This window comes from Neovison vison, chromosome 6 (assembly GCF_020171115.1).
Source record: "Neovison vison isolate M4711 chromosome 6, ASM_NN_V1, whole genome shotgun sequence".
NCBI classification, from domain to species: Eukaryota; Metazoa; Chordata; class Mammalia; order Carnivora; family Mustelidae; genus Neogale; species Neogale vison.
Genome location: NC_058096.1, coordinates 116996051 through 117012431, shown reverse-complemented (window position 1 = coordinate 117012431; position 16381 = coordinate 116996051). Strand labels below are relative to the sequence as shown.

Sequence of the window (16381 nt, the reverse complement as noted above, 5' to 3'; positions counted from 1 at the left end):
TCCTTGATTTCAAGAATTTGGGAAAGTATTATCATTTTTTAAGTAATTACAGTTTCTTTCTTTGTACTTCTTTCTTCTTTTTTACTGTTTGATACAGGGTAGATGCTCAGTAAATAGTAATGCTTTTGGTGTCAGTGAGTGTTTGGATGATCTTAAAATGGATAGCAGTAAGAGCTAATTTACCAATTGCTTGTGCTTTTTCTGTTTTAAAACAGTAGTGAAACTTACCAGATGAACCAAGATGGTCAGATGTAGAGTGATCTTTTTTAGGTCCCATTGAATCAAAAAAGAACAGTAATGTCATATGCAAGAAGATAAAAGAGCCTTCTCAGCAGGGTTTGAAGAGGCTCTTGTAGTCCATACAGTACACAAACAGTTATATTGCTACTTACTCATGGTTTTTGTTATTTCAAGTAACAGTGGTTATCTGTGGAGGTAAGAGGAAAAGGAAGGTATTTTATCTTGTTGCTTTTTACACTCTTTGAACCATGTGAATGTACAGTCTTTTCAAGAATTAAAATTGTTTATATAGTTTTTTAAAACTAGTTTTAAAAGGAAAAACCAAGCGTAGGTATAGGAAAAAAGATGCAAGAAAAACAGAAACACACCTTCACAAAAAAGAAAAAGAGTTAGTGGTGTACTTGAAGCCTTGAAATGTGGACGTTAAGAAGTTCAGAAACTTCATCTGGATTCTGAATATTTGCTAGTTAGTGGTCAGAATCTTTGTCAGGTGTAGCTCCTAAGGTATAATTTGCTACTCCTGTCATCTTCAGAATATAGCTTATTCAACAAATTATGATGGTCTGAGCCTAATTGTTGTATGAGACCAAAAAAAGTACATGTAGACTAATCCCAAGTTATATTGTAGGTCTTGTCTCCTCAGTGATTTCCTAACTTATCCAAAAATAAATTACAAAGACCCTTGAAAATTGTTTTAAATATAAGTTGTTTCTGGAGCTGGTTTCCTCATTATTCTCTTAAAAACATGATCTATTGAGAACAGGAATTTGTTATTAGCCTATCTTGTCAGTTTTCATTGAAGGATTCCCCCCCCTCAGATTGTAGTTCCGTGAATTAGCCAGCAGGGGGAACAATTTGGTTACACGTTCAAAAGTCAAGTCCCAATAGAGTTACTGACTCCTATGGGTGTTTATTGCTTTTATTTTATTTTTTAAAAATATTTTTATTTATTTATTTGACAGAGATCACAAGTAGGCAGAGAGGCAGGCAGAGAGAGAGAAGGAAGCAGGCTCCCTGCGGAGCAGAGAGCCTGATGTGGGGTTCGAGGCCAGGACTTTGGGATCCATGACCTGAGCCGAACACAGAGGCTTTAACCCACTGAGCCACCCAGGCGCCCCTATTTATTGCTTTTAAACAAACAAAAAAAATACATATCTGAAAGTCCTTATTTACTGATAGAAATTCTTGGAAAAAATTATATCTTGTAACTTATAGTATACCAATTAAGATATTGGCTGTGGAGTCAGATATACCAGTTTGTACTCCAGGTATGTCAGGTGTCTAATTTGTAATTTCTCTGAGCCTCAGTTTCTTCATTTCAAATTGGGATCTATAAAAATATTCAGAGGTATTGTGAGTACTAAATGATATAAAGAATTTAAATCACTTAACTCTGATTCTATCATATTGTATGTATTCAGTAAAAAATAACTTTTAATGATTTAAATAATTGGTATATTCTCTGTTATTTTATAGAATAGTTTAAAAAAAAGTATAAAAAAGGGAATTTGCTTGTGAAGTTTACATGGAGAGTTGATTATTGTTAGAACTAGGCCTAAAATCTTAACATCCTTGTGCTCTTCGTAGTATGTTGCTCTATCATACAAGGATTACAGGTAAAATGAATATAAATAGTTAAAGAAGATTGAGAACACTTGTATTAGCCTTTTTCTACAAAATGAATATATTGTATATTTTAAACTTATATAAAGCATTTTGAGTATTCTAAAATTATAAAGTATAACAAAACCAAGTTCAGCATCTCTTAGGATTAAAAAGAAATAATTTTCTTAGACTGTAAATATTATTCATCAGAGAGAAATACTATAATGTCAACTTCTAGGAATAAAAAACTGTAAATTAAAACAGCATCATGGGGGCACCTTGGTGATTCAGTTGGTTTAGCAGCTGACTCTTGATCTCAGCTCAGGTCTTGATCTCGGGGTTGTCAGTTCAACCCCTGCTTTGAGCTCCAGACTCAGGGTGGAGCCTACATACATACATACATACATAGTACCTACATAGTACATAAATAAACACACAGCATCATGGTCTCTTTCCTTTCAGATCAACAAAAGTTAAAAAGAATGAGTTTCTTTGGGTGTAAATGTGGAGAAATAAGTTATTTATGTACTGTTGGTGGGCATGAAAATGGTTTGGCTTTTCTGGAGAGCAGTATGGCAAATATGAGCCAGAAGTTTTAAAAGAAAATGATACCCTTTGATCTAGGAATTCAGTTTCCCAGAGTCTATTCCAATGTTTTGTAAACATTATTGACTAAGTCCTACATGTTACATATGTATGCAAAATTATAAAAAGAAAAATTTTACAAAACAGTACTCACCTTTATTATGTGTAATGCATTCCAGTTTATTCTGTTTTATTTCATTTTTTTAAACACACCCATTAAAGGGGGCGCCTGGGTGGCTCAGTGGGTTAAAGCCTCTGCCTTCGACTCAGGTCATGGTCCCAAGGGTCCTGGGATGGAGCCTCGCATCGAGCGCTCTGCTCAACGGGGAGGACCTCCCCCCTCTCTGCCTGCCTCTCTGCCTCCTTGTGATCTCTCTCTCTGTCAAATAAATAAATAAAATATTTTTTTTAAATACCCATTAAAGAATCCTCATAAACAATTTTTAAAAAACACTGGTTTATATTGAGAAAATAATAGAAACAAAGCACAGAATGTATGTGTATAAAAACATGAAAATACGTGGAGGTTAGAAATTTTTCCCCAAGAATAGAGGATTAAATAGTCACTCAATACCTTATAACCATTTAAAAGTTATATAAATCTGCTATGGGGACGCCTGGGTGGCTCAGTTGGTTGCACGACTGCCTTCGGCTCTGGTCGTGATCCCGGAGTCCTGGGATCGAGTCCCACATCGGGCTTCCAGCTCCATGCGGAGTCTGCTTCTCCCTCTGACCTTCTCCTTGCTCATGCTCTCTCTCACTGTCTCTCTCTCAAATAAATAAATAAAATCTTTAAAAAAAAAAAAATCTGCTATGTACATGGCGGAATTTTTTACTATATCTTCATATACCTAATTGTCTAAACTCTGAATCATTTTAGCACGAAAGAAAGGGTCATATTGTACTTCCTCAGATGGTGGGCATAAACTGAACCTTGCCTGGGCGAACATACGGAAATTGTAACTATATAGTAAGTGAAAAAGCATCATATAGAAAAATACAGGAGTTATTTTTAGAAAATTTTCTAGAAAAAATTATAAAATCATAAAATATTAATGGTTAGGTGCCTGGGTGGCTCAGTGGGTTAAAGCCTCTGCCTTCAGCTCAGGTCATGATCCCAGGGGTCCTGGGATTGAGCCCCAACATCAGGCTCTCTGCTCAGCAGGGAGCCTGCTTCCCTTCCTTTTGCTCTGTGCTGCCTGCCTCTCTGCCTACTTGTGATCTGTCTGTCAAATAAATAAAAATAAAATCTTTAAAAAATATATTAATGGTTAAATTCTGAGTGAGTATTGCAGTACCGGAGGCAATCAGAACCATTTTTTTAAATTCATTATTGAAATACGATTGATGTTACATTGGTTTTCAGATGTACAATGTATTGATCAAACAATTTTGTACATTATTCAGTGTTTATCATATGTATAGTCCCCATCTGTCACCATATAATGAGCAGTGTTATTACAGTATTATTGACTATCCTCCCTGAGTTGTACTTTACATCTCCATGACTTATTTATTTGGTCCCTGGAAGTTTGTAAAACCATTTTTTTTTTTAAAGATTCTATTTGTTTGCCAGAGAGAGATAGAGTACACACAAGCAGGCAGAGGCAGCAAGAGAAGCAGGCTCCCTGCCGAGCAAGGAGCCCGATGTGGATGGGACTCAATCCCAGGACCCTGGGATCATGACCTGAGCCGAAGGCAGCAGCATAACCAACTGAGCCACCCAGGCGTCCCATGTAAAACCATTTTTTTGTTTGTTTTTCAACATTGGTTTTTACATCATTTGAATACTTGAAAGGCATCACTAAAAATTAAATCATGAGGATTTGGTCTTTTTATTGCCCTCTTTTTTCAATTTTACTTCCCTCTACCATATGGTATTCTCAAACAGTAAGACAAATCACAAAAGTAATTCATAAGTAGAGAAGAAGAAAGATGCCTGGCAAGATCTTGGTCATTTGGAACAAATGTTTATGGAATACTGAGTTGGTGGTCTCAGAACTTTCCTTTTCCCAACCCAAATAGAGGCTGAAAAGAACGATAAATGCCTGCTTTTGAAACAAATTTAAGTATAAGTCATCTGTGAGTATAGATGGTTATAAAAACTGAGAGGGAATTAAAGGAGATTCAGAAAGTACTTTGAATAGCCTTATGCAGAGATTTCTCTATGCTTTTTGCATTAAAATACTTTCATGAATATAATAAAACTATGATAAATGAATTTTAATGCTCTTGTTTGACAAACAGGTGGCAATTTTATGTCATCCCCCTTTTATTTACGTCTATAACTATTTCTACAGAAATAATCAGTCTTTAAATGCTGTTAATAAAATATGATCAGTTACGTTGATTTGCTGCTGACCTGTGTTTCTGTGGTGAACACTGTAAATGAAAGAATAATCTAGGATTACTTCACTGTGCCTTATAACAGCTTTTTCTTAAAATTACTCTGGGAATGAGGTTACGTTTTAAGTAGCAGTGTTTAAAATCACTGCAGTTTCTTCATGGATAATGAAAATTTTTATTTATTTATTTGCTAATAAGAATTCTTTTTTTGAAGACTTTATTTGAGAGAGAGAGAGTACAAGTAGCGGGGAGAGGTAGGGGGAGAAGCAGGCTCCTGGCTGAGCAGGGAGCCCCATGAGGGACTCGATCCCAAGACCCTGGGATCATGACCTGGGTCAAAGGCAGAGATATTCAAGTGCCTGAGCTACCCAGGCACCCTGCTAAAAAGAATTTTTCAGGGAATTTGTAATTATAAAACTGGAAGACTTGAAAATACTAAGGATACCCCACAGTTCATTGACTCGAAGTTAAGCATGCTAATTGCTGAGTCTTATTTTCTGTGCATATGTATATACATGCATGCAGACTTTTTAAATGACATATACATGGTGTACATAGCTTGTTTTTCAACCTTGTTTTTAAAAAAAAAAAAGCTTTTTTACACCTTTTAACCAAATGTAGCTCGTTTTCAACTCTTTCTGGAGATTTTTCTTATGTCCTGTTTTCCTAGTAAGATGTACTTGAACCATCTAAAAGCAGAGGTGTGCAGATTTTCTGTAAAAGGCCAGATTTAGGTTTTTATGTAAAAAAAAAAAAAAACCTAAATATTTTAGGTCTTACGGCCCATGTGGTCTTGATTGCACCTACTCGACTCTGCTATAAGCATTATAGAACCAAATGAGCACAATCATGTTCCAATAAGGTTTTTTTGTTTTGTTTTGTTTTTTTAAATTTATTTGGCAGACAGAGTTCACAAGTAGACAGAGAGGCAGGCAGAGAGAGAGGAGGAAGCAGACTCCCTGCCAAGCAGAGAGCCCGATGCGGGGCTTGATCCCAGGACCCTCAGATCATGACCTGAGCCAAAGGCAGAGGTTTAACCCACTGAGCCACTCAGATCCCCCAAAGTTGTTTTGTTTTTTTTTTTAAAGATTTTACTTATTTGAGAGAGCGTGCACACGAGGAGAAGAGAGGGGCAGAGGGAAAGGGAGAAGCAAATTTCCCACTGAACAGAGAGCCTTACCCTGGATCCCAGGACCTGAGCTGAAGCAGATGCTTAACTGCTTAACTGATTGAGCCCCCCAGGACACCCCCAATAATAGTTTATTTACCAAAAAGATTTTCCTAATCTTTGAGTTAAAGACTTCCTAAGCCTACTTTTTGTATCTTACAGAAAAAAAGCGACAGTTTGAAATGAAAAGGAAGCTTCACTACAATGAAGGACTGAATATTAAATTAGCTAGACAATTAATTTCAAAAGACCTACATGATGATGAGGAAGATGAAGAAATGTCAGAGACTGCAGCTGAAGAAAGCATGAACACGGAAGAGTTAAATCAAGGTTAGATGTTTCTGAAATTTTCATGGAGACTCTTGTAGTTCTTTGTGCCTAACTTATTTTGCTTTACATGTTTGGAGAAGCTCAGAAAATTTTTTTGAAATTCACTTAAATTTATTATGCCAAACTTTCTAAAATCTCAGCCCCTGTGGCCAATATCAAAATAAAGTTTTTATGCCCAGAGTTGTTTTGATTTAAGACCATATGTATATGGGGGTTTTGTTTACTTAGCTTAAGCAGTGATGTTTGTCTTCACATTAAGCAGTATTTTGTTTTTGATGTTTCAGATTGTATTCTATCTGTCACACCAATCTAAATTAAGGTTTAAACTTTCTAAAAGAAGAACGCTTTTAATTTGGAAAATTTGTTCTTAACATCCTTTCAAGTAGAGTATGTCATATCTTTCCGATGTTGACTCTTTTGACTACTGGATTGACAAAAATATTTGTCTGATTTTTTGGGGGGGGGAGTTTTTTTTGTTTGTTTTTTTTTAAGATTTTATTTATTTGTCAGAGAGAGAGAGAATAAGCGAGCAAGAGCGAGCACAGTTAGCGTGGCAGGCAGAGTCAGAGGGAGAAGCAGGCTCCCTGCGGAGCAAGGAGCCTGATGTGGGACTCGATCCCAGGGCACTGGGATCATGACCTGAGCCAAAGGCAGCTGCTTAACCAACTGAGCCACCCAGGCGTCCCTGCTTGTCTGATTTTTGTTTTTAAGTCTTGGACAGTCAGCCCTTGCAACCTGCCAACTGTTAATCCATCATAGTTAGTAGAGTTTATTTTGTTAATTAAATTCTGGTATTTAATGAAGATGAATCTTCTGTACTGCTAATGCAGATTTTGTGCCCATTTACCTACTCTTTGTACTTGAAAACTAATGCTTTGTACTTGAAAACTGGAGACGTATCTTTATTTGTTGTGCCTCAGATGGTTAAGTCTTAAGAAAGTAAATCACTATATATATATTATATATAATATATATTATATATTATATATTATAATTATATATATAGTATATATTATTGTTTTGGTGCGCATATATGAAGTATGAAGGATTCTGTGATAGAACCTAATGACTGTCTCATTTAATACCCTAATTATAATATTTTTTTTTTTAAAGATTTTATTTATTTATTTGACAGAGAGAGATCACAAGCAGGCAGAGAGGCAGGCAGAGAGAGGGGAAGGGAAGAAGGCCCCCTGCTGAGCAGAGAGCCTGATGCGGGACTCGATCCCAGGACCCTGAGATCATGACCTGAGCCGAAGGCAGTGGCTTAACCCACTGAGCCACCCAGTCGCCCTATAATATTTTTTATTCCCTATTAAGCTTTTGCCTTTTGTTTCGTATAGCATTTCACTTCCATTTTATTCACCATGTTTTTGTTTTTTGTTTTTTTTTTAGCTTATATTTAACTGAACAAACTTCATTTTAAGTAATTAGTGTTACATGTCTCCCTCTTCCTCTTTTAAAGTTTATTATCCATTTTTAGGTGACATACCCTAATCAGTCTCTGTTTCCCATTTACCTATATCTTGGTGATTTATTTTAATGTATTCAAAGTGAATGTTCTTTTGGTTATAACTTTTCATCAGTTTCTCCTCAGACTTTTTTTTTAAGGTTTTATTCACTTGACAGAGACACCAGGAGAGAGGGAACACAAGCAGGGGGAGTGGGAGGAGGAGAAGCAGGCTTCCCACTGAGCAGGGAGCCCGAGGCAGGGCTTGATCCCAGGACCCTGGAATCACAACCTGAGCCAGAGGCAGACACTTAACAACTGAGCCACCCTGGCGCTCCTGCTCAGACTTTTAACACCAATTCTTGGTGACTCTGGCAGAGCACAAGGAATGTCCTTCATTTGCTGGAAATTTGCGTCAGTAACACTGTGTCAGAGATTAAAAGGATTTTTTTTTTTAAGATTTATTTGTTTATTGAGGGGATGGGGAGAGGCAGAGGAGGAGTCTTTTTTTTTTTCCCCCAGTGTTCCAAGATTCATTGTTTATGCACCACACCCAGTGCTCCATGCAATACATGCCCTCCTTACTACCCACCACCAGGCTCACCTAACCCCTACCCTCCTCCCCTCCAAAACCCTGTTTGTTTCTCAGAGTCCACAGTCTCTCACAGTTTGTCTCCCCCTCCGATTTCCCCCAGTTCACTTTTCCTTTTCTTCATGTTATTCCTTTTGCTCCACAAGTAAGCGAAACCATATGATAATTGACTCTCTGCTTGACTTATTTCACTCAGTATAATCTCCTCCACTCCCATTCATGTTGATACAAAAGTTGGGTATTCATCCTTTCTCATGGAGGCATAATATTCCATTGTATATATAGACCATATCTTCTTTATCCATTCATCTGTTGAAGGGCATCTTGGCTCTTTCCACAGTTTGTCGATTGTGACCATTGCTGCTTTGAAGATTGGGGTACAGATGGCCCTTCTTCTCACTACCTCTGTATCTCTGGGGTAAATACCCAGTAGAGCAATTGCAAGGTCATAGGGTAGCTCTAATTTTAACCTCTTAAAGGAATCTTCACACTGTTTTCTAAAGTGTGAAAAGTGGTTGCACCAACTTGCATTCCCACCAACAGTGTAAGAGGGTTAGATGGGGAGAGAGTCTTAAGCAGACTCTGCTCTGAGGGTGGACCCAATGTAGGACTTGATCTCATGACCCTAAGATCATGGCCTGAGCTGAAATCAAGAACTGAACACCTAACTAATTGTACCACCCAGGTGCCGTGGAGTTCTTTTTCTTTAAGTCATGACTTTTGAAAAATAATCCTGGTCGTTTGTCTGTAATTGCTGGTAAGATATTAGATTTCACACATTTAGTACATAAATAAATTTTTTTCTTTTAAATATAATGAGGGGCACCTGGGGTAATGAGGGGCACCTGGGGGGCTCAGTGGGTTAAAACCTCTGCCTTCAGCTCAGGTCATGATCTCAGGGTCCTGGGATCATCAAGCCCCGCATCAGGCTCTCTGCTCGGTGGGAAGTCTGCTTCCCCCTACCCCTCTCTCTCTGCCTACTTGTGATCTCTGTCAAATAAATAAATAAAATATTTTAAAATAAATAAATAAATTATTAAAATTTGTGTTAGCTCAGTGCCTATTTTTTCTTCTTTGGAGAAATACTTTTTTACACAGGAGTATATCTTATTTAGCATCAATTCCACAAGGATAGAAAAAACTCTGTAATCAGACTTAGGGAAGTCAGTTCCTTATTTGTATTCTACTCTTTTTGAGCCCTTAAAAAAAAAAACAAAACTTACCAGCTTTTAAAATCTCCAGGTTCTCAGTAGCCCACTACTTATGAACATTGTCATTCTCCTCCTCTCCCCAACCTCTGCCGATCCTCATTTGTTTTATTGCTGTTTTTGTAAAAAGAAAAGTAGCGTGTTTAGATACTAAGGAAATAATTTTCTTGTTTTGAGATCTTTTAATAACTTCGGATATTTGAGTTGTCTTATCTGCTACTTGTGATTTATTCACAGAAATATTTAATCTGAAACCTTTTGTCCCAATACCAAGTAGATATTCTTGTTTTGGTCTTTAGAATATTTAGGAGGTATACTAATTATTTTGTTAGACTAATCAGCCTACGTCATATATACCTTATTTGTTTTTTAGGTTTTTATATTTATTATCCATGGCAGTAAAAGGGGAATTTAGCTCAGGTAGTTCCAAGGTTGGCAATACACAATAAATTATATTGACTTGTTTTCCTTTTATTTTTGCAGGATCTACTACAAGTGACCAACTGCAAAACAAATCACAGAGTTCATAGAAAATATTTGTTCAGCACTGTAATTGTCAGATACAGACCCTGTTCCTATAATACACTGCTTCTTGTTCTCAACAATTCATGACTTAAGTACCAAAATGCGTACCAGTTATTATATATTGCCAAGAATTAAATGACTTTCAAGACTAATTAGACTGAAAATGCCTAATTGATACATATATTCTTGTGCCTAGTACTTCATCACAAATATAGCATAATGTCATCAGTCCCAAACTACATTACTTTTGTAAGAACACTGGTTAATTTGTATATTATATAGCTTTTTATGCTTTAGAAGTTAAAATAATATCTTTTGGGGGATCTAATTTATTTTCTTCACTTCTAGATGTGATAGCTCTTATATAAAGAGTGGGTTTGTTTTTTTTTTTAATCGTAATCCAGTTGGAATAGCAGATTATATAAGCTGGTAATATTCAGTCTGAACAGTATTTTAACATGTGTCTTCAACTTGATTTGTTTGTTTAATTGAAAAGGATCATAAGAGTAACTTGGCATTTTCTGACCTACTATCTCTAAAATTCCCCTTGAGTTTCTTTATGTTTACAAGGACAGGATTTATTTTTTCCTCATCAAAAGTAGCTTTTTTTCACAAATAAATTACCGGGTTAAACTCGCAGTAACATCTGCTCTGTTTTTTGTACACTCGATGGGCAGACTTTCAGATCAGTTTTTTAAATAAATACAATTCTGATACAGTCTCAACATTCCCTTTATATACCTGTCTTAACCTCTTGCCTTTGTTTCTTTCTTCTTTCCACATATACACAGACAGCTCTTTACCTTTATAAAGTGTAATAAAGATGGTCATGGAATTAGGAACTCTTCTTTCTCTCACATATTCTATCATTTGCTGCTATAATGAAATGTTTGACTATCAATGCCTATTAGTTCTTCTAATGTATGGAGAAAGTTGAACAGCAGCCATACTATAGACAGAAAATACAATTCAGCTGTGGAATTTCTACACCTCTCTGATTTGCAGCTTGCTAATTAAATTGCTATAATTAGTTTGTTGTTTGACTTGATTAGACCTTAGAAAACAGCTAGCAGGTTTTTTTGCATGATGAGAGAATTGTGTGTAACCGGTGATATGATAGTTCCTGAATGTACAGACAGAATAATCCTGAACACTTTCTAATTTAAAAACTTTAAATAGTCCCTGCTTTAAGGGAATATGATAATGTATACTACAAATGTGCTTTATTCTTCTAACACAGTAAGATCTGGATTTTTTTCCTGAAATGAAGTGCAGTTCCTGTGTTAGTTTAGTGATAGTTTCATTTCTCGTCAATTATTTGTATCTTAATTTTTTTGTCAGTACCAAAAGAATTCATTATATGAACAGACTTTTAAAATATTTTCTGTATATTGTATATATGAAATGGCTTTTATTGAACAGCTTATCTTCCACTTGCAAGTTTATGAAAATACCAATATGTCAAAATAAATAAAAAGTGGGAGAATTCTTTGCTGTTAGAAGAATGTGCTTTTTATTTTGAATGACTTTTTTTTTTTTTTTAAATGGGATCCAGTCAGAGTACTTCTAAACTGTATAGTATTCTGACTGAAACTTACTAGCTCATTACACCTCTGATTTATAAACAAAATAGTGTTTGTGTCTGCTTTTTGCTTTCTGAATTTAGAATGTTGAAATATTCTTACCGGTTTAAATCCACTTTGGGGAATTTAAGTTGATACATATGTGTATTCATATGTTCATGCACATGGACTTCTGTTCTTGGTGTTCTCATTTTGAGCTGTAAGAAAGTATGCATGTACTCTGTAGAAATAGCTGCTATATAGTGAAGAAAAGGTAAGACCTTTAACAACTGATTTGTTTTGCTGTTTTCTACAAACTCAAAGGCAAACACTCATTTCTGGTTTCAGGAAGTACATAATTATATCAGAGGAGTAAGATGTAAAAATGACATGCTCAATAGAATTTTAGTCTTATGTAATTGAGTAAAACCATTTTTGTGTCATGAGTTCCTCACTGACATGTTATTGGACTGTATAAAAAAATGAATATAATTCAAGTTAGATCTTCCTTTGGAGAAAGTTGTCTTGTCAGTGTTCAGTTCTAGCCACGAGCCACGGTGGGTTTTTAGTCAGCATCACTTCTTAGTTTTTCTAGTATCTTTTTTTGTTTGTTCATTTTTCAGTCTGAAATCGAGCAATGATGCTTTTTAAAATCTGAGACATAATGGTATGAAAGATTGTTAAAATATTAATAACTTTAAATTGAATATTGAAGGAAAGTGCCATTTTCTCCAAATGTTCATAATTTTTTCCACTTTAGGTTAGTAAACACATTATAAGAAACTATAGCAGTATGACAGTTTTCTTCCTGTGGGTTTTATTTTCTTGTTACCCACCTATCTTGGGCCCGTGTTCTGAATACCATGAGAGGTTCTTGGACTATATTGTGGCAAACTAATTGTTTTGTTATAGAAATGGTAACAAGAACTACCATTTCTTGAAAACTATTACTTGTTCTTGCCCATCATTGTGCTCAGTCTTTATTATCTGATCCTCAGAACAATCACACAAAGCAAATATTCTTAGTAATACTTTGTAGGGAGGAAAAAGCTCTTGGCCAAGTTATTCAGTCTCTCACAAATGCTAAATGACAGGATTCAAATCCAGACCAACTATGTTTTTTATTCATGCTTTTTTAGATACATAAAATTCCTTAGAAGTTGCACCTTAAAAATAAACTTTATTTGGATTATTGATAAACATTGTGTGCTTGTAGGAATATTTTATGTGTTTTGAGTTTTTATTTCTTGTTTTAAACTGAAAACTTGGTGGGATACCTGGGTGGCTCAGTCGGTTAAGCATCTGCCTTCGATTTGGCTCAGATCATGATCCCAGGGTTCTGGGATCAAGCCCCACATCTGGCTCGCTGCTCCGCAGGGTGCCCGCTTCTCCCTCTCCTACTCCCTCTGCTGTGTTCCTTCTCTTGCTCTCTCTCTGTCAAATAAATAAATAAAAATCTTTAAAAAAAAAAAAAGGGGGAAGAAAGTAAAAGGGAGGACTTGGGGCACCTGAGTGGCCCAGTGGGTTAAACCTCTGCCTTTGGCTCAGGTCATGATCCCCGAGTCCTGGGATTCAGCCCCGCATCAGGCTCCCTGCTGAGAGGGGAGCATGGTTCTCCCTTTGCCCCTCACTCTGCTCATGTTCTCTCTCTCAAATAAATAAAATCTTTTAAGAAACCGTAATTTTGGGGGCGCCTGGGTGGCTCAGTGGGTTAAAGCCTCTGCCTTCTGCTCGGTCCGAAGGATCCCAGGGTCTGGGATCGAGCCCCACATCGGGCTCTCTGCTCAGCGGGGTGCCTGTTTCCCCCTCTCTCTGCCTGCTGCTCTGCCTACTTGTGATCTCTCTCTCAAATAAATAAATAAAATCTTTAAAAAAAAAAAGAGGTAAGCCTTGGTAGCTGTAAGTGCACAGTATCTGTAGGTGGTATATAATTTGTTAAAATAAGACTTCAATTTTTTGCTGACTTATGGGATGCCTTGGTGGCCCAGTGGTTAAGCATCTGTCTTTGGCTCAGGTCATGATCCCAGGGTCTTGGGATTGAGTCCTGCATCGGGCTTCTTGTTCAGCAGGAAGCCTACTTCTCCCTCTGCCCACTGCTTCCCCTGCTTGTGTACTCCCCCTTCCTCAACAAATAAGTAAATAAATAATTTTTTGGCTAACTTAGCAAGAAATGGTAAATTACATATCTGGGACAGATAAAGATGTGGTTGATGTGGTTGCTGTATTTTAATATTTTATATATTTATATATATACTTTAATGTTTTTAAAATTGAAATAAAGTTGACATATGGTATTCTATTAGTTTTAGCTATACAACATAGTGATTTGCCATGTATACATTACAAAGTGATCACTGCCATAAGTCTAGTTACAATCTGTCACCATACGTTGTTATTACAATATTATTATCTGTTTTCCCTGTTGCTATACTTTACATCCCTGTGATTTACTATTTTATAACTGGAAATTTGTACCTCTTAATCCACTTCATCTCTTTTGCCCATCCACCTGTTCTCCCTGCTGGCAACCACCAATTCTCCATATTTATGAGTCTGTTTTTGTTTTGTTTGTTCATTTGTTTTGTTTTTCAGATTCTACATATGAAATCACAGTATTTGTAGTTGGCTTATTTCACTTAGCATAATACCCTCTAGGTTCATTCATCTTGTCTCAGATGGCACGATTTTTTTTTATGGCTGATTAATACTCCATTGTGTATATATACTGTATCTTTATCAGTTCATCTATTGATGGACACATAGGTTGTTTCCCATATGTTTGTTGGCTATTGTAAGTAATACTGAAGTAAACATAGGAATACATATATATTTTTGAATCATGTTTCCATTTTCTTAGGTAAGTACCCAGAAGTGAAACATCTGGTGTTAACATTTTTAACATTTTGAGGAACCTCCATACTATCCATAGTTATTCATAGTGGCAGTACCAGTTTACCTTCCCACCAACAGTGCATAAGGGTTCCATTTTTCTACATCCTCATCAACACTTGTTCTTCTCTTTTTTTTTCCCATTTCATTTTTTTAAGTTTTTATTTTAATTCCCATTAGTTATCATACAGTGTTATATTAGTTTCAGGTGTAAAATATAGTTATTCAACAGTTTGATATATCACCCTGTGCTCAATGGAACAAGTTGTTCTTGTCTTTTTGATACTAGCCGTTCTGACTTGTGTGAGTTGATTTCTTACTGTGTTTTTGATTTGTATTTTCCTGATAATTACTGATATTGAGAATCCCTTCTTGTGACTGTTGGCCATATGTATGTCTTCTTTGGATTAATGCTTATTTAGGTTCTCTACTTATTTTTTCTTTGGATTGATTGGTTTTTTGGTGTTGATTTGTATGAATTCTTTGTATATTTTGGATATTACTCCCTTATCAGATACATGATTTATAAATATCTTCTTTAATTCCATAGGTTACCTTTACATTTTGGTCATGGTTTCTTTCACTATATAAAAAATTATTTATCTTTGCTTTTGTTGCCCTTGCCTGAGGAGAGAAATAAAATATATATATATCTGTCGCTAAGACCGATGTTCAGGAGTTTACTGCCTATTTTTTTTTTTTTAGGAGTCTTACAGTTTCAAGTCTTACATTTAGTTCCCTAGTCCATTTTGAGGTTTTTTTTTTTTTTTTTAAGATTTTATTTATTTATTTGACACAGAGAGATCACAAGTAGGCAGAGAGTCAGGCAGAGATAGAAGGGGAAGCAGGCTCCCTGCTGAGCAGAGAGCCCAATGTGGGGCTCGATCCCAGGACACTGGGATCATGACCTGAGCCGAAGGCAGCGGCTTAATCCACTGAGCCACCCAGGCGCCCCGAGTTTTTTTTTTAATACGGTATAAGTAGTGATATAGTTTCATTGAATATTCCCCACTGTATATTTTTGCCTCCTTTTTCATAGATTAACTCTGTAAGTGTGGGTTCTCTATTCTGTTCTTTTGAACTGTGTGGATTTTTCTTTTTTGTGTGTGCCACTATTTGTAAGTGTGTCAGTATCCTACTGTTTTGGTTACTAAAGCTTTATAATATAATTAGAAATCTGGAAGTGTGATTTGGTTGCATTGTTCTTCTAGCCTCTAGCTTTGTTCTTTTTTTTTTTTTTCCCCATCATTGCTTTGGCTATTTGGGGTGTCTTGTGGTTCCACACAAATTTTAAAATTCTTCATTTTAGTTCTGTGAAAAATGCTACTGATATTTTGATAGAGATTGCACTGAATCTATAGATTGTTTTGGGTAATATGGACATTTTAGTAGTATTCCAATTCACGAGTGTGGTGTACCTATTTATTTATGTCATCTTCAGTTTCTTTTATCAGCATCTTACAGTTTTCAGAGTATAGGGCTTCCACCTCCTGGTTAAATTTATTTCTGTGCATTATATTCTTCTTCATGCAATTGTCAATGGAATTGTTTCTTAATTCCTCTTTCTGATAGTTAATAGTGTATTGAAATCAGCATATTTGTGTATAATTTGTATTTTGAAACTTTACTGAAATCATTTATTCTCATATTTTTGTTGTGTGGAATCTTTAGGGTTTTCCATACATAGTATCATGTCATCTACAAATTGTGGCGGTTCTACTTCTTCCTTACCAATGTGGATGCTTTTATATCTTTACTTGTCTAATTGCTTTGGCTAGCACTGCTAGTACTATGTTGAATAAAAGTGGTAGGACATTCTTGTTTTGTTCTTGATATTAGAGGAAAAGCTTTCAACTTTTTACTGTTGAGTGTGATGTTAAC

At 35.9% G+C, this 16381-nt stretch overlaps 1 protein-coding gene across 1 annotated transcript in view; it reads left to right on the top strand.

Annotated features, from left to right (window-relative positions):
- PPP1R2 (protein phosphatase 1 regulatory inhibitor subunit 2) overlaps nt 1–12811 on the top strand; it is a 29830-nt gene extending 17019 nt beyond the window's left edge. The window contains exons 5-6 of the mRNA XM_044252044.1: nt 6107–6274; nt 10008–12811. Coding sequence (XP_044107979.1) covers nt 6107–6274; nt 10008–10054 — 215 coding nt within the window. The 3' untranslated portion in view covers nt 10055–12811. The remainder of the gene's footprint in view (nt 1–6106; nt 6275–10007) is intronic.
- The last annotated feature ends 3570 nt before the right edge of the window (nt 12812–16381 follow it).